This window comes from Bos indicus, chromosome 14, assembly GCF_029378745.1.
Source record: "Bos indicus isolate NIAB-ARS_2022 breed Sahiwal x Tharparkar chromosome 14, NIAB-ARS_B.indTharparkar_mat_pri_1.0, whole genome shotgun sequence".
NCBI classification, from domain to species: Eukaryota; Metazoa; Chordata; class Mammalia; order Artiodactyla; family Bovidae; genus Bos; species Bos indicus.
In genome coordinates, this window is record NC_091773.1 from 77432398 (window position 1) to 77450999 (window position 18602).

The 18602-nt window shown below is 40.0% G+C and overlaps 1 protein-coding gene across 1 annotated transcript; it reads left to right on the forward strand.

Moving 5' to 3' along the window:
* The first annotated feature begins 7796 nt into the window (after positions 1-7796).
* On the forward strand, positions 7797-18246 carry LOC109568656 (carbonic anhydrase 1). Its single transcript, XM_019974075.2, has 7 exons — positions 7797-7896; positions 8383-8580; positions 10056-10174; positions 12946-13041; positions 13763-13825; positions 16559-16714; positions 17557-18246. The coding sequence occupies exons 1-7, from the start codon at positions 7860-7862 to the stop codon at positions 17671-17673; spliced, it is 786 nt and encodes a 261-aa protein (XP_019829634.2). The 5' UTR covers positions 7797-7859; the 3' UTR covers positions 17674-18246.
* Positions 18247-18602: the final 356 nt, after the last annotated feature.

The following is an 18602-nucleotide window of genomic DNA, read 5'->3' on the forward strand; positions in this document are numbered from 1 at the left end:
GAAGGTGATATCTGAGCCTGTGGAAAGACCTGGACACAGAGAAATCCAGACAGAGGGGAGAGCAAGTGCAAAGCCCTAAAATGGGAACCCTGTGGTGGGGGTGGACACAGACCTCCTTGGAAAGGATGAAGCTGGTAAAACAGCTGGTTACAAGGGGAGAGAAAGACCAGTTTGGAAGAAATAATCCAGCCATTTAAATTGATTCAGCAGAATTTCCAATTGTCTTACTGCAGAAATGTCCGAGCTAATATTACCATTTTCCATGTCCCACTTCACTAGAATTAAGCTTTCTCTTGTCACCCTAAACAATATCAATTCTGGAGAAGCAGGGACATTAAGAAGCGATGTGAGAGTTATGCCAATTTAATAAACATGACACTTGATTTTCACTATGTATATTTCCTAATTTTAGGGAAAATATGGGTCCCAGGAAATCCACGCATCCTATGGAATACTAAGATTATAGAACTGCTACTGTCTTTTGGAATTTCTTTTCAGTGGCATTTACAGATTTCTACCATAATGAGACATCATTTTTTCACATTCTTAGTTCCTTCTCTACCAAAGAACTATTTTTAATTATAAATTTAAACTTGGAACTCATCATAATTTACTTGCCCTCATAATAGTTCATGTTCTCAATTTTAAAATATGAAAGTAGGAATCAGAGGAAAATGTTCATTTAAGAGACTAGGAGAAAAAAACTCAGATAAGAAACACTAAGACTTTAAAATGTAGAGTCGCCTAACTATGGTTTTCAAATGTTGTGAAACACTGAGAAAATGTCTCTACATTTTAGGGCCCTAAAATTATCTTCGGTAAAGTTAATTGATGCTACTCAATAAATAAATGTCATCAGCTATTCAGTTCAGTTCAGTTCAGTTCAGTTGCTCAGTCATGTCTGACTCTTTGCGACCCCATGAATTGCAGCACGCCAGGCCTCCCTGTCCATCACCAACTCCTGGAGTTCACTCAGACTCACGTCCATGGAGTCAGTGATGCCATCCAGCCATCTCATCCTCTGTCGTCCCCTTCTCCTCCTGCCCCCAATCCCTCCCAGCATCAGAGTCTTTTCCAATGAGTTAACTCTTCGCATGAGGTGGCCTAAGTACTAGAGTTTCAGCTTTAGCATCATTCCCTCCAAAGAAATCCCAGGGCTGATCTCCTTCAGAATGGACTGGATGGATCTCCTTGCAGTCCAAGGGACTCTCAAGAGTCTTCTCCAACACCACAGTTCAAAAGCATCAATTCTTCAGCACTCAGAAAGTTTAAAGCAAAACTTCTATGGACAGCCTGTTAAAGACAGTCATGTGATAAAATAGGGAAGAGGATGCGCTTTGGGGTTTTAGATTCATATCCTGCCTTGTCCACTGGAATATCCTGAGCCTCAGTCATTCCTTTTTAAAAGTGGAGTGAGACTAACCTAACCCCAAGTCTTCTGTGAGAACTGAATTAGATCATCGTTTTTAATCTTATTCAGTGACCCATAGTTTTTTTCTAGTCTATTGCAATACTCCTAAACGTGTGCATCGTAACTAGCTGGCCTTAATCACAGTAAATCTTTTGTGTCAGATGCTCAGTCATGTCTGACTCTTTGCACCCCATGGACTGTAGCCCACCAGGCTCCTAGGTCCATGGAATTTTCCAGGCAAGAATCCTGGAGTGGGGAGCCATTTCCTCCTCCAGGGAATCTTCCCAATCCAGAGATCACATCCATGTCTTTATGCGCCCTGAATTGGCAGGCAGATTCTTTACCACTAGCACCACTTAGTTCGGTTTAGTTCAGTTCAGTTCAGTCGCTCAGTCGTGTTCGACTCTTTGTGACCTCATGAACCTCAGCACGTCAGGCCTCCCTGTCCGTCACCAACTCCCGGAGTCCACCCAAACTCATGTCCACTGAGTCAGTGATGCCATCCAGCCGTCTTAGGAAGCACATAAATCTTTTAGCCTCTTTATAGTTCTTTTTGTTTGTGTGTTTGCTGCAAGAATTTTATTTACTGCAAAGGATGGTCAAGAGATAAAATTAGGGCATATGGTTTAAGAGTAAAGATAATATCAACATTTTAGCTGTAAGTTTTTTTTCAGTAAATATTTGACTTTTAAAATTCCATTTTAGAAGGTTAAGAAAGCAATCTTTCTTCCCTCTCCCCCAGCCCATTAATACACTTTCATCAAATTTGAAAATTAAACCAATGTAATTGTTAAAATTAAACAGTCTGCACAGCATTCTTTCAACATTTAAAATTTTTTATTTCAAATACTACAATATTTTATTCCTATTTTCTCCATTTTCTGACATATAGCTTGATACTTCTAAATGTTATCAATTAACCAGTACTCTATCAAAATTGACTTATGTAGTTTTACAGTACTTTTAAAATATATATATGTTTTCCCATCAGCTTACCTGCTCCTGCTTCAGTTCCAAGTACCTATGGATTTCTTTGGAATATTCTAACAGGGCTTGGGAAACCTTCTACATATGTGCTTGCATCCTTGATGGTTTTTAAGGAATAAACTGTTTAAATCAGAAGAGCAGAGTTCAGTGTAGACTAAACTCTTTGGTATGCAGAAGCAGTCCAAAGATTATAGGCTCAGAAAAATGTCCTGTGAGGATGTTACAGGTGAAAGTGGAAGGAACACAAAGGGGACATTTGGATTTAGTGCCGATATTAAGCTGAAAGGTGACGTTTGTAAGCAGAAAAACTGGTGAAAGTAAATGAGAGGCGTGTCAGGATGTAAACCACAGATGCTCTTTAAATTGTACATCTTTCTCCGTATAGCTTTCTGCTCGTGGTCGTAAACAAGCACACCCAAGCTACATAATCGAATAAAGGGTCATAATGGTTAGGATTCAAGCCAATTTTGTGCCTGAACTTTAAACAAATTACCATTCCTATATGAATGTTAAACGTTCATGTGATGAATTGTCATGTAATCATGAAATAAAAAGGGACTTATCTCTTCTCAAATAGGTTGATTAATACAGTAGTTCAACTTAAAGTTACTTTTAACAAAGTATCAGTCAGCAGGCGTCTTAACTAGACACAACTTAGCAACTGAACAAAGAAATAAGAGCAATAACTGACAAAGCGTAGCCTATTTCTATCCCTCTATGTGCTTCTGGGCAACCTGAGACTCTAAATCTAAAATAAAGTAACCTAAGGGTCAATACCTTAAGAGTTCCAAAAAATAGCAAGAAGAGATAAGAAAGCCTTCTTCAGCGATCAATGAAAAGAAATAGAGGAAAACAACAGAATGGGAAAGACTAGAGATCTCTTCAAGAAAATCAGAGATACCAAAGGAACATTTCATGCAAAGATGGGCTCAATAAAGGACAGAAATTGTAGGGACCTAACAGAAGCAGAAGATATTAAGAAGAGGTGGCAAGAATACACAGAAGAACTGTACAAAAAAGATCTTCACGACCCAGATAATCACGATGCTGTGATCACTGACCTAGAGCCAGATATCCTGGAATGTGAAGTCAAGTGGGCTTTAGAAAGCATCACTACGAACAAAGCTAGTGGAGGTGATAGAATTCCAGTTGAGCTATTCCAAATCCTGAAAGATGATGCTGTGAAAGTGCTGCACTCAATATGCCAGCAAATTTGGAAAACTCAGCAGTGGCCACAAGACTGGAAAAGGTCAGTTTTCATTCCAATCCCAAAGAAAGGCAATGCCAAAGAATGCTCAAACTACCGCACAATCACACTCATCTCACATGCTAGTAAAGTAATGCTCAAAATTCTCCAAGCCAGGCTTCAGCAATATGTGAATCGTGAACTTCCTGATGTTCAAGCTGATTTTAGAAAAGGCAGAGGAACCAGAGATCAAATTGCCAACATCTGCTGGATCATGGAAAAAGCAAGAGAGTTCCAGAAAAACATCTATTTCTGCTTTATTGACTATGCCAAAGCCTTTGACTGTGTGGATCACAATAAACTGTGGAAAATTCTGAAAGAGATGGGAATACCAAACCACCTGATCTGCCTCTTGAGAAATCTGTAGGCAGGTCAGGAAGCAACAGTTAGAACTGGACATGGAACAACAGACTGGTTCCAAATAGGAAAAAGAGTACATCAAGGCTGTATATTGTCACCCTGTTTATTTAACTTCTATGCAGAGTACATCATGAGAAACGCTGGACTGGAAGAAACATAAGTTGGAATCAAGATTGCCGGGAGAAATATCAATAACCTCAGATATGCAGATGACACCACCCTTATGGCAGAAAGTGAAGAGGAACTAAAAAGCCTCTTGATGAAAGTGAAAGTGGAGAGTGAAAAGTTGGCTTAAAGTTCAACATTCAGAAAATGAAGATCATGGCATCCGGTCCCATCACTTCATGGGAAATAGATGGAGAAAGAGTGGAAACAGTGTCAGACTTTATTTTTTTGGGCACAAAATCACTGCAGATGGTGACTGCAGCCATGAAATTAAAAGACGCTTACTCCTTGGAAGGTAAGCTATGACCAACCTAGATAGCATATTCAAAAGCAGAAATATTACCTTGCCAACAAAGGTTCGTCTAGTCAAGGCTATGGTTTTTCCTGTGGTCGTGTATGGATATGAGAGTTGGACTGTGAAGAAGGCTGAGCACCAAAGAATTGATGCTTTTGAACTGTGGTGTTGGAGAAGACTCTTGAGAGTCCCTTGGACTGCAAGGAGATCCAACCAGTCCATCCTAAAGGAGATCAGCCCTGGGATTTCTTTGGAAGGAATGATGCTAAAGCTGAAACTCCAGTACTTTGGCCACCTCATGCGAAGAGCTGACTCACTGGAAAAGACTCTGATGCTGGGAGGGATTGGGGGCATGAGGAGAAGGGGACGACAGAGGATGAGATGGCTGGATGGCATCACTGACTCGATGGACGTGAGTCTGAGTGAACTCTGGGAGTTGGTGATGTACAGGGAGGCCTGGCATGCTGTGATTCATGGGGTCGCAAAGAGTTGGACACGACTGAGTGACTGATCTGATCTGATCTGATCTGAAGGGTCAACACTGACTATTGGTCATCTTGAGACAGACTAGTCTGGATCCACCAAGTCAGTCCTTCTGCAAACAGAATCAAGTGAAGATTAATGGGTATTTGTTGACAGTGGAAAGTCAAGGAAGAAGACAAGCACTGGAAACAAACAGATCTAGGTTTAAACCCTCGCCTGACCCAATGTACACATCCACTTACAAGCATTTATAACCCTGCGGAGTTGTCTTCAGTTTCTTCCTGTGTGGAATACAAATGTTGATGCCTGATTGGCTTATTGTGAGAATTAATGATTTGCTGCACATAAGCTTTTAGCATAGCATTTGAGATATCCTGGACCCTCAATAAATGCTATCTTTTCAAAGTTTCCTTTACGTAATAATTCTTTCCACTTACTAAAGTGAGGAATGGAAACTCAGGTGTCTTCCCATTCTATGTCTGAACCGGTGGGCTGTCAGCACCCAAAAGGGGCAGAAAACGTGGCTCTGATAAGCCTGGCTAAGAGCTGTGACAGACCCACTTCCTTCAGAATGCCCAGGGAGCTCACAGTACGCGAATATGGAAGGAGGTATGACTCCCAGGCATGGAAAGCGTTACTATGAAGGCTTTTTTCAGGTTGCGTTTCCTCTGAGCACATTTAGAGCCTTGGAAATGCAGACCTAGCCAAGATCTGACACACATTCATTACTCTTCTTTGCCTCCTTGACAAGTCCTGTGAATCTTCTCATCATTCAACAGCTGGCAAGTCTCACCTCCGTGCAGGCTTCAGCTGGACTTAAGAGGATCATGGGCAGAGATGGGAAACGGGATCAGCCACCTCCTGGCTCGGCCAGCAGGGCCTTCAGCGGAGATGGAGGCAAAGAAAGCAACTAGATGTGGAGGCTGGAGCCTTGGCTTCTCCCTGGTTGTGGTGAACCCCTCAACTTCTCTCAGCTGCAAAATGATAACTCATTGTATAGGATTTTTATGTATGGTGTTGATGGTAAAATAATATGAAAATGCCCTATAAATCGTATGCATGTGTGAGCACTCAGTCATGCCTCACTCTTTGGGACCCCATGGACTATAGTCCACGAGGTTCCTCTGTCCGTGGAATTTTTCCAGGCAAGAAGACTGGAGTGGGTAGCCGTTTCCTCCTCCAGGGGATCTTCCCAACATGGGGATCGAACCCTCATGACTCTTAATCTCCTGCATTAGCAGGCATGTTTGTTTGGGTTTTTTTCCCTATATAGAACTATACTAAAGAAAGGCTTCTATTTGAATATTTGATGTGTAAAAAAGTATTGCGCTGTATGTAATTTCAGTCTTAATAAAATGTTCTCCATTTATGGTGGCTCTAGGGAGAAGGAAGTGGCAACCCTCTCCAGTGTTCTTGCCTGGAGAATCCCAGGGACAGAGGAGCCTGGGGGATGCTATTTGTGGGATTGCACAGAGTTGGACAGAGCTGAAGTGACTTAGCAGCAGCAGCAGTGGTAAAGAATCCACCTGCCAATGTAGAAGATGCAAGAGACACAGGTTCAACCCCTGGGCCAGGAAGATCCCCTGGAGTTGGAAATGGCAACCCACTCCAGTATTCTTGCCTGGAAGAATTCCATACAGAGGAGCCTGGCGGGCTACAGTCCAGGGGGTTGCAAAGAGTTGGACATGACTGTGCTCACACATAAAACAAATCTCCATCTGTGAATTCCAATACTGCTCAAAAATGAGGAACTTTACTCTCATCTTGTATGTATTTGAAATGTACTGTCATCAATAATATATTGAGTTGGCCAAAAAGCTTGCGTTTTTCCCTAAGAATTTACAATATACTACAAACTGCAAACCCAATGTATTACAAATGACTCAGTTCAGTTCAGTCGCTCAGTCATGTCCAACTCTTTGAAACCCCATGAATCGCAGCATTCCAGGGCTCCCTGTCATCACCAACTCCCAGAGTTCACTCAGACTCACATCCATTGAGTCAGTGATGCCATCCAGCCATCTCATCCTCTGTCGTCCCCTTCTCCTCCTGCCCCCAAACCCTCCCAGCATCAGAGTCTTTTCCAATGAGTCAACTCTTCACATGAGGTGGCCAAAGTACTGGAGTTTCAGCTTTAGCATCATTCCTTCCAAAGAAATCCCAGGGCTGATCTCCTTTGGGATGGACTGGTTGGATCTCCTTGCAGTCCAAGGGACTCTCAAGAGTCTTCTCCAACACCACAGTTCAAAAGCATCAATTTTTTGGCACTCAGCCTTCTTCACAGTTCAACTCTCACATCCATACATGACCACAGGAAAAACCATAGCCTTGACTAGATGGACCTTTGTTGACAAGGTAATATTTCTGCTTACAAATGATTAGTGGTTCTCTTATCTGATTTTAAATTAACATCATGATATTGGTTCTGATCTGCCTGTAAATATGCAAATTATTCTCCTGACTCAATTCCTGTTGCTAGTATTGCTTGAGTGTCCAGCAAGGGTAAAAGCTGGGAATCTCAAATGCACAGTCCTTTTTAACTGGAAATTCAAAGCATCATGTGTGATAACTCAGCCATATCTTCTACTAACATGAGAATAACAGGGCTTGGTTTTGCAGAAGCTAAGATTTTGATATTTCTCTTTAACAATATAAGAGAATAAAGCAATTGGAATTGACCTTACCTTTGTGAGCTTTTATAAACGATACCTTTTTTTTAACATGCATATACTTCCTGATAGATAAAGATGATGAAATAGTGGGCTGAGTGACTAACACACATGCACAAAGGCAGAGACTTTCTATAAAAACCCTGCGAACTGCGGTTTCAGTTGTCTATCGCACACTCAGTTACAGTCAGTTATTCCAGGTATTGTCTTTGTTTTCAGGAAAAGAAAACTAAGTAGAAAATCATGGCAAGTCCTGACTGGGGATATGATGGTGAAAACGGTAAGCATTCTTCTGCTCATGTAGATCAAATAACGGCTTCTTCCCTTTTCCAGGAAAAGAGATATTGAGCACTTAAAATAACGGTAAAGTCATAGATTAACGGTTTGAAGTGCCTTTGACTTACACCAGCTTTGCATACGTTCTCAACAGTCGTCCTTAGGGCTCATGATTGTCTACAAAATGTATTCTGCCTCTTTTCTCCTCTCTGCCTCTCAGCCTCTCTCCCTCCCTATGTATAGACAGGTCTATTGCTAACAGCAAAATATGTACAGTCTGATCCCATAGACCATGAGACTTCTGTTGACAAAGACACTACTTGCCAGTGTGGCACAGAAAAGGGGCATTCTCACACCTGGGATTTCCATTAAGCTAACCGGAATACCATTTGAGATACCTGGATAAATCCTAATCTAGTAAAACTATATTCCTAAAACTTGGACTCAAGCATTAGATCAGTTTTGATTGTAATCATGTTCGTCCTGGTAGGTCCTGAACACTGGGGCAAGCTGTACCCCATCGCAAATGGAAATAACCAATCTCCTATCGACATCAAAACCAGTGAAACCAAGCGTGATCCCTCTCTGAAACCCCTCAGTGTCTCCTACAATCCAGCCACAGCCAAAGAAATCGTCAACGTGGGACATTCCTTTCATGTAAACTTTGAGGACAGTGATAATAGATCAGGTGAGCCAAAAGGTCCTTCTAATTTGTGTCTTTGACTTTACTGGGGAAATGTAAACAGTAGGGCTTTCAGAAACATGGACACCCATATGCAGTGGGTGCACACGGGTAGCATTGATGCCATCTACTGAGGTATCTTGAAGTTTAAAAATATTTCCAAGTGTTAAAGATGATTCTGGGGACTCCCAGCTCAGTCTTTTTTCAGCCCTTCTCCTTCTCAGTGACTCTATTCCATCTCTTCTGGTTTCCAATATCTTTATGCTAACTTTACACCCTCTGAATAAACAGTACTTTTTCACAAAATTCTGGAATCATCATGAATATAAAAACTGAAAAGGCAAATATTTTCTAATTGAGATGAGGTTGGAGGAGTGCATTAGGGAAGAAATACAGATCCCGATGAGTATATTTATTTTTTGTGGCCAGGAAAATGGCTCCATAACAATGAATTGCTTCAGTTCAGTTGAGTTCAGTCGCTCAGTCATGTCCGACTCTTTGCAACCCCATGAATCATAGCATGCCAGGCCTCCCTGTCCATCACCAGCTCGTGAAGTGCTTGGGTACCAGAACCAAAAAAAAAAAAAAAAAAAAAAACTGGTCTTGGGTGTATCTTGCATGGAATCATTCTGTGCATAAGTATTTTTGTCTAGCTTCCCCTCTCCCTATTAAATCATAGTATCTGAATTATCTTCATCTCCCAGAATCTAACATACTTCCTCGCTCACAGGAAAAATCTCAAAACTGTTTACTGAATAATTTACTAAATGACAATTTCATAAATCAGCTCTACTGTCAAAAGGCAAAGTTAGTCATAGCACTTTCCTTCAAGGTTCTGAGCCTAAGTTTTAGACATCTTGGTGCTACGTCCTTTGTTAATATTGGATTAGGTCTGGTACTACGTGTGTTTTATTACTCATATGGTTGGACAGACTCTCTAAAGCAAAATGATCCTTCAGTGTTAGAATTTTAAAAGTGACTCTACCATCCTGCTGGAACTTTCTTTTGGTCCCTGGCTAGGATTCTGAGTAAAGCTGTCAGAATACCCTCTTGTATCTTGATCACTTACAAGATACATGCAGAGTGATTTGTTACTAAAAATAAATTGCTAGATATCTTAATGCATACTGTCCATTACTGTCTGTTGAAAGAATGAATGAACTTATAAACTAAAGCAGAATCAAGGAAAGAGCTCTAATCCTAGAATTCACTCATCTTCCAATATGTTTTCCTGAAAACAGGAAAAGATAAAATTATAGCCCATGTGCTGAGAACCATGTAACTCACGCACCATCTGAAGGTGCTCCGCACATCTGAAGCCCATCATTGTGGACACGGGGAAAAACCAACAAGGCGGAAACTTTAGACTACTGGTTATTTTCATTTCTACTCGCCCCAATTTAATGTTAATTTGTATTAAATGCAAAGACAAGCTGGAGCTCATGACTGTAACACTAATAGCAGTTTCCTTTTTCTTCTAGTGCTGAAAGGGGGTCCTCTATCTGAAAGCTACAGGCTGCGGCAGTTCCATTTTCACTGGGGCATCACAGATGACTGTGGCTCTGAGCACTTAGTGGATGGAGCCAAATTTTCTGCAGAGGTAATGTAGCGTAGTACGTGAGGGAGAGCTACACAGAGCCCTCCCAGAAGTAGCACCCTTATAACATGTGGATGTGGGTTAGTCGCTCAGCCATGTCCAACGCTTTGTGACCCCATGGACTGTAGCCCGCCAGGCTCCTCTGTCCATGGGATTCTCCAGGCAAGACTACTGGAGTGGGTAGCCTATCCGTTCTCTAAGGGATCTTCCCCACCCAGGGATCAAACCAGGGTCTCTTGCATTGCAGGCAGATTCTTTGCCTGTCTGAACCATCAGGGAAGCCCCCCTTATCACTTAAGACACAATTTCAATGGCCCAAAGGAATGAGCATTTTGAGGCCTGTAAAGAATTCCCTTGCTCATTTAAACTTAAACAGTGACACACTGCATTTGGCAATAGAGAAGAATTTTTCACATGAGGGAGGCAGGTGAATTTGCAGTCAAACTCCTGGGCCTCAGAATCCGCTTTCATTTCAGAATGTCTCAGAAACTGCTGCCTGACATCAGGCTAACCTCAAGGGGAGTTGCTGCTGTCCTTTTAAAGCTCTGAGCCCAGGGGGAACACACCATCATTCTCTTCTCATTTAAAGGTTCGAGTGTGCACACACCCACAGCAGAGGTGTAGCCAGGCCGAGGCACTCCATTAAGATTTGACTAAGAGGGCCAGTTTAACCTCAGGAGTCATCACAACGAGTAGCATACTCTAGATGAGGGTTTGGGGCTCCCTGGCAGCAGGCCACTACCCTCTGGCCTCTTGACTTGCCTCCACATGGAAGTCTGTGATTCAGTTCACGACATTCTGCCTGTATATCCACAGTAAAATCAAGAAAATGTGCATCAAACTCTCAACAGAGGGTATGGAGACTGAAAACAAAAAACTTTTGTTCTTTGTATGCATGACTATTCAATAAGTTTGTACCAGCACAGACTGGTTGGCTTTTTTGTTTTACTCTTGTAGAATGAATCTGTAATACACATAGTTTTGCAACAATCTTTTTTGTTTTTTTTTCATTTACCAATGATCATGATCATTTTTCCAAGTCAGTAGGAATTCCTAAAGTCTGTACGGTATTTCCATGTATGCATATGTTAGAATTTATTAACTAACTCCTACATAGGAACAATTGCAATGCCTTTCACATTTCATTCTGCTGTTGTTTTTTGTTCTTTACAAAAAAAATGGGCAATAAATACATTTGTACAAATATCTTACACACCAGTGAAAGCAATTGTGTAGGGCATTTTTGTAAGGAGGATTCTTAGGTACAGAGTATGTGTAGTATTCATTTTGATAGAAGACTTGGGAATAGTATACAACTAAAACTTACTTTATGTTACACTAGAAAGCCAGGCTAGGTACTTTCAATGGTGCAGAAATCTATTACATGTTTTGTTTTTTTCCTATTTATTTTTCATAAAATTGAAAGTGGACTGAAATCAAATGGGCTGAAAGTCTAAATTAGTAATAGTATTACGTCTGGGGGAGGATATTTGGTTGTATCTAAGAAATCCGGCAGTGGGTGATGGACAGGGAGGCCTGGCCTGCTGCGGTTCATGGGGTCACAAACAGTAGGACAGAACTGAGCGACTGAACTGAACTGAACTGAAGAAATCTGAATCAATGAATCTCTTATCTAATTTGAGAAAAGTGAAGTTAATCCAGGCTGGAGGTGACAGGAACTCAGTCACTAAGTTCAGCGTATGAGAGAGGGTAGGAGGGAGGGTGGGAGGGAGACCAGGAGAGGGGAGTGGTGTGGAGAAAGACAGAGCAAAGACAGAGAGGAGATGTGTGGGTGGCGGGGAGCAGACTGCTTTGGTTTAGAGTCATCCAAGCGACCCGGTGATCACTTGACATTAGGTGGTCAGAAAAAGACTTTTTCAGGAGTAGCATTTGAGTTCAGCCATAATTCAAGTCAAAATCCTGCCATTTTGACTTGACTTCCCAGAGGAAAATCAGCAGTTATGCAAAGCCTTAAAGCTGTGGACTAAGTGCAAAAGTCACATCCACGCGCTGCGTGGAAGGATGGATGCCAATCAGTGGAGAAGAGTAAGAATGAATAACTGCAGTTTTCGGTTGAGCAGTTAGATGGAAGGTGATGCCTTTTCCTAAAGCGGGAAAATGAAATGGATCTGGAAAAGAGAAAGTCAAGAGTGCTAGTTTAGCTGTGTTAAGTTTGAGATGCATATCAGGCATCCATGTGGAGATATCAAGAAAGCATCAGGAGACGTGCACACGCACTTGGATATACAGGTCTAGAGTTTCACAGAGAAGGTAGGCAGGGGATGTTGGTTTGAAAGGTGTCTGGATACGATCAGGAGAACCTGCCCTTGGCCACCACTCCAGACATCTCAGGAGCCCCTTCTCACAAAGTTACCAGGTACCTCAAGTTAGAAAATTATTTCAGTTTTTGTCTCCAAACTAGTTAGCCAGAAATACTTGATCTTCTCACACCTTACAGAGAGGTGTCTGTCTTTTGTTGTTTTGTTTTAAGAAGTAATATTGAATAGTTATGATATTGTGGGAAAAAGAAGTTCTACTTACTGGTTCCAGGATTTGCAACATGCCCACTCTCTTCAACTCTTCAACTCTATTTTCTTAAGAAAACCCTTCTTAAGAGTACAAACATAGCCCTTCCCATGCCCTGGATAAAGGGTCACACAAGTTTTCTCTACCCAAGCCAAGATGTATCTGTATATATCAACATGTTAAGGTCTAACCTGCTTTTTCCCTTCACCATGGTATGAATAACTGGTCCATCATGCTGTGATTTTTAGCTTCATTTAGTTCACTGGAATTCTGCCAAGTACCCCAGCTTCGCTGATGCTGCCTCGCAGGCTGATGGTTTGGCGTTGATTGGCGTTTTGGTGAAGGTGAGTCGTAGAGCGTCTCGGAGCTCTGCTAAAATTATTCCTTACCAATCAGACCGCAAACTAGGGTGAAATACAGCAGAGAGATGTTTGCGTCTCTCTTTTTTTGAAATGTGCCCGTTTACTAGTGACTGCACAGGTGAGCAAGCAGGTCTCTGGTATATGTTTGTTCCGCTGGACTTTCCCCTCTTGAAGAGAGAAATACATTTCAGGCAGAGATGAAATGGGAGGGTGTTGATGGTGGCACTAATTTTTTTATTTTTCAGCTCATCTTCCACTTTTCTTCTAAACTTTCTACATCACGGAGTCAGGAGTTTATCAATTTAATTTTCATCAGAAAAAAATATGAAGAGGACTTTTGTCCCGTAAAGAAAGTTGAACTGATATTTAATATGGAAGATTCAAATCTTCTGTAGGGGAGTCCCTGAAAAGTCCTATATGGAAATTACTATTAAATTCAGGATATTTGGGTGACTAACTTTTGGAATTATAGTAATTCTAGTGAATCTTTATTGAACACTTGTAACATACCATTCATTTTACTGACTAGAATTAATAGAACAGACCAAAGAGGTTTGCTTTTGTATTTTAGTTGTGCTAAATTCCTGTATTTTGACTTGCATATCTTTTCTTCAGTTACTGGTTTTAATTTTTTTAAAAGTAACTAAATAGGATTTTACTTGGTAACCATTTTTATCTCACACTTTATTTTTTTAATCTCCAGGTGGGTCAGGCCAACCCAAACCTTCAGAAAGTACTTGATGCCCTAAAAGCAGTTAAAAATAAGGTAAATAGACTCATTAAGTTAGTTTAAATCAGAGAACAAGAATCTACAGAACCTCAGAAATCATTTAATTGCATATTTGATGTGAGGAGTAGGAAGACCTGAGCAAAACCATCAATCCGAAAATCAAGGTGCTGCTTACACGTTCCTGGTTTCTGAGGTCTCTGAGCAGTGATTTATTTGGGTTTCGCTTTTCATGGTTACCGCTTATCTATTTCAGCAAGATGAAGCCTGTAGAAGAATAGTTTTCATAGCCTTTTCATACATCATAACTATGATGCCCACTGTCAGCTTAGAAAAAGATGGGTTGTTCTGATATATTTAACCTTAGCTTCACCATTTTGATAATAAAGAGTTAAATCTTGTCAGAGATTTGCCATTGTCATTCACAGTTTGTAGAACTATCATACCTTTATATAAAATAAATCTAGTTCATGTTGAGTCCAAAAAAATTACACTTTTATAAAGTGAGAAAGTTTACAGGTAAATAAGCACTCAATTCAAGAATGTAAAAGATGATAAATGAAAAGAAAGTAGAAGGAAATGATTAATTAACATGAAGTAAAACATTAATAAAATAAGAAAGAAAATGAACAAATACAGGTAAAATTTTTTCAATAAAGTGAAAAACTAATTCTTTGGGGAAAAAACAACCAAAAAAGACACTTTTGGCACGTTTAATGATGGGGAGAAAACAGAAATACAACAAATTATTACAAATAAGGAAATGGGTCATAACTCAAGATGCATTAGAAGGTTTTAAAAGAGGAAAGTTTGTACAGTGGACCCTAGAGCAACATGGGTTTGAACGGCACAGGTCCAGTGACCTGTGGATTATTTTTCTGATAAATGCTTGCTCCAGCACCACACAATGGTCCCTTAAATGAACCTGCTGATGCACAGCCACGATTATGAGGGACGACCATAAACTTATGTGCGGATTTCTAACTGCTCAAGAGGTCAGCACCCCAACCCCTACATTGCTCAAGGGTCAGCAGTACCACACTACATGAGCAAATTCGAAAATTAGATCACATAGATGAATGTCTAGGAAAACGTAGAGAAACTGACTCAAAATATGTTGAAAGTCTAAATAGACCAATAATATAAAAAGAAGTCGAAAAGAATAGTTTAAAAAAAAAATGTACCTAGTAAAAGAAACCCTAGGCCCAGACCACTTTATGGGGAAATGTTACACAACTTTTAATAAACAATCGTACCACTTTGAACTAAACTGCCTAGATTAGGGGACCAAAAAAACCTAATTCAAGGAATTAATTTAATTTAATGAAACCTAATACACAAACTGGGTAAGAACACCACAAAAAGGATATCATAGGCCAATCTTACTTAGCAGTGTAGCTAAAAGGAATATTAAAATAGATTACAGGAAATCGTATTCAACAGTATGTTAAAAGAGCCATGCTTTCAAACTAGTAGAATTTACCCAAAGCATGCAAAGATGATTCAGTATTAAACTACCTCTCAATATAATTCATTACGTTAGCAAATTTCACTTGTTAGATGCTTGAAAAATGTTTGATTAAAATTCAATGTCCATTCCTGAAGAGTAAAAGAAAAAAAGAAAAATATTCCTCTAAAATTTAAACTGAACTTAAGAAAGAATATCAACTAGAAATTTGAAACAAGCATCAAACTTCATAGTGAAATATTTGAACCATTTTCATTTCAATCAAGAATAAGACCAGGGTGTCAATTGTGACCACCACAAATGAACATTCCAATTATTGTCCATTCAATGTAGTTAAATAAGGAAAGAAATGAGCACATATTAGGATAAATATTAGAAAAACAGAGACAAAGCTATCATCAAGTGTGCTGCTAAGTCACTTCAGTCGTGTCCGACTCTGTGCGACCCCACAGACAGCAGCCCACCAGGCTCCGCCATCCCTGGGATTCTCCAGGCAAGAACACTGGAGTGGGTTGCCATTTCCTTCTCCAATGCATGAAAGTGAAAAGTGAAAGTGAAGTCCCTCAGTCGTGTCCGACTCTTAGCGACCCCATGGACTGCAGCCTACCAGGCTTCTCCATCCATGGGATTTTCCAGGCAAGAGTACTGGAGTGGGGTGCCATTGCCTTAAGTGTAGAGGATATGATCATTGACATCCACCTGGAAAACTACAAAATCAACATAATTAATACACAAGTTCTAATCAAGTTGACTACATAAAATATTAACATATGAATATCAATTTATTTGTATATACCAATATGACCAATCAGTAAAGAAACAAGAATAAAGAATATAGATGATAAACAAATGTTTAACCTCTGCTTATACTTAGCCAAATGAAGGAGGAAGAAGATCAGTCACAATTCTATTGTAGTGTATTTTCAGTCATCTGTTACTTTTTCTGTTTGTATCTACAAACATGTTGTTGTTTAGTCACTAAGTGGTATCCAATTCTTTGTGACCCCATGGACTGTAGCTCACTAGGCTCCTCCATCCATGGGATTCTTCAGCAAAAATACTGGAGTGGGTGCCATGTCCCTCTCCAGGGGATCTTCCCCACCCAGGGATCAAACCTGTGTCTCCTGCATTAATGGGCAGCTGAGCCACCACAAACATACCAGTCATGCAATACTATATAGTAGAAAAACTGATTAAATTCTTTGCTAAGACCTATCTACCAAATAATATGTATGTCATATGTGCAATGATGTAAATATTTTACATCAGGGCATAATGATACATTGCTTATCTTTTTCTTTCAGAACAAGAAAGCTCCATTCACAAATTTCGACCCCTCTGTCCTCCTGCCTCCATCCCTGGATTACTGGGCCTACTCTGGTTCACTGACTCACCCTCCTCTTCACGAGAGTGTCACCTGGATCATCTTTAAAGAGACCATCAGTGTGAGCTCGGAACAGGTAGAATGTCAGAGGGGCATGTGTGGGAATTGGAAATGCAAAGCAGGAATATCAGTTCAATTCATACTGAGGGAAATTATTATTTCCATTCGATTTTGGAGAGTTCCCTTTTCCTTTCAACTGAAAAGATTTATTAGTGACATCAGGTCTATTTAATAGTCAAAAAGTAGAGTGTATTTATAAGCACTTTTTTTTCTTTATGTAGAGATTCAGAATTCCTGCTCTTCTTTTCACCTTAATAAGGAAAAGTCCAACCTCTTCGGGGAACTGTGACTCTCCAGTGGCATACCTTGATCGTTGACGTTGGTTATTCATTCTTTTGTAAAGCTTAAGCTCTTCAATATTCTGTAAAATATCTCATTAATCATTGTTTATAATTATGATAAAAACTGCCATTCATTGAGCAGCTCTTTTCATCAGGTGCCTAACATACATTCTGTCAGTCAAGTCTCACAGCAAACCTGCAGCGTGACCTGTTGGTATTAAGCTACATGCCAAACGCCATTCTAAGAACCTTATCTGTGTTGAGCCATTTAGCCTTCACCAGAACACAGTGAAATAGTACCATTTGGAAACGTAGGCGCCAAGCAGGGAAGTCTCTTACCCAAGTGTGAGAAAGCTGGAATGCTAATCCAGTCAGTCATTGATAATTTAAGCCAAATGCTTGGTGCAAAGACATGTGGAAGAACTGTTGGCTTCCTCCCTTTCCATCAGTGAAACCATTGCAGTCTTCAACCTGATTTTCTAAATAACACTGCATCAATCATATTAGAAAAAAAAAAAAGTGTTCTCTGTGACATCAATAGCTTTTCCTTCTCTAAACATGTTATCCTTCCCTCAAGCTGGCGCAGTTCCGCAGTCTGCTGGCAAATGCTGAAGGCGATAGAGAAGTCCACATCAAGCAGAACAACCGACCACCCCAGCCTCTGAACGGCAGGACAGTGAAAGCTTCATTCTGAAGGGCCCAAGAGGAAGCTCATCTTCCCTCAAGAAGCACAGCTCTGCTTCTGACATAATCCTAGAAAACAAGCTTTAAAAACACGTTTATTTCAATACTAGCAAGACAGCCTGCTTGCGAATTTACTCTGCAGAATGCAAAATCTTTTTCTTCTTTCTGTTGAGCTCAAATAGTAATCTGGAAGTTCACTAAACTTGAGCTTAAATTCAAATCTATTGCATTGACTTCCTTATCTTGCAATTAAGGCATACTTGATTTCTTAATGACTTTTATCCCTTCCCATTTTATTCCGTTTAATTGGACCAAAAAGCATTTTATCCCTTTTTTCTTGTCTATTATGTACTATACTTTTAAATGGCATTAGGTTTCTACTCTATTTACATTTGAGAATCTTATGCTTTCATTTGCAACATTATTCTGATGCAATATCAGGTCTATTACTCAAATATAATGACCTAAGAGCAGCTTGAGATGAAATGTTAAGAATTCATTTGCTTACTCTTGAAGACAAATATGCAGCTACAATGACAACTGGATTTTATATTATGATGAAATAAATGGCCCAACATTGCTACCATTTGCATGCTCTATTATGAAAACCATGTATCTCATATAAGAACTGACACTTCTGGTTATTCCTCCACCTATTACAAGGCCAGTGGGGCTGTTCCATCATTATAACTAGTTAGCCTACATGAAGAATCTGTACGTCAAATTTGGAAGAAAAATCACCTGTGACTTATTTTTAAAAATAATGAAGGAATCACTTGACTTAGAATCATATAGAAACATCACATAATCTTTTAGTCTGGTGTGTACTTAACCTGAAGTCAGTTCTTTCTGAAGCCATATCTACACTCAGAATTCTACAAATCTTGTGTCCAGTGTTTAGTTTTGTGATTTACTTATTTCGCTTCTTTGAGAAATCAT

Coding starts and splice junctions, on each gene's coding strand:
- LOC109568656 (XM_019974075.2), top strand. CDS start 7,860: ATGGCAAGTCCTGACTGGGGATATGATGGTGAAAACG. Junction 13,042..13,762: donor TGATTGGCGTTTTGGTGAAG/GTGAGTCGTAGA, acceptor TTTAATCTCCAG/GTGGGTCAGGCCAACCCAAA. Junction 13,826..16,558: donor TAAAAGCAGTTAAAAATAAG/GTAAATAGACTC, acceptor TTTTTCTTTCAG/AACAAGAAAGCTCCATTCAC.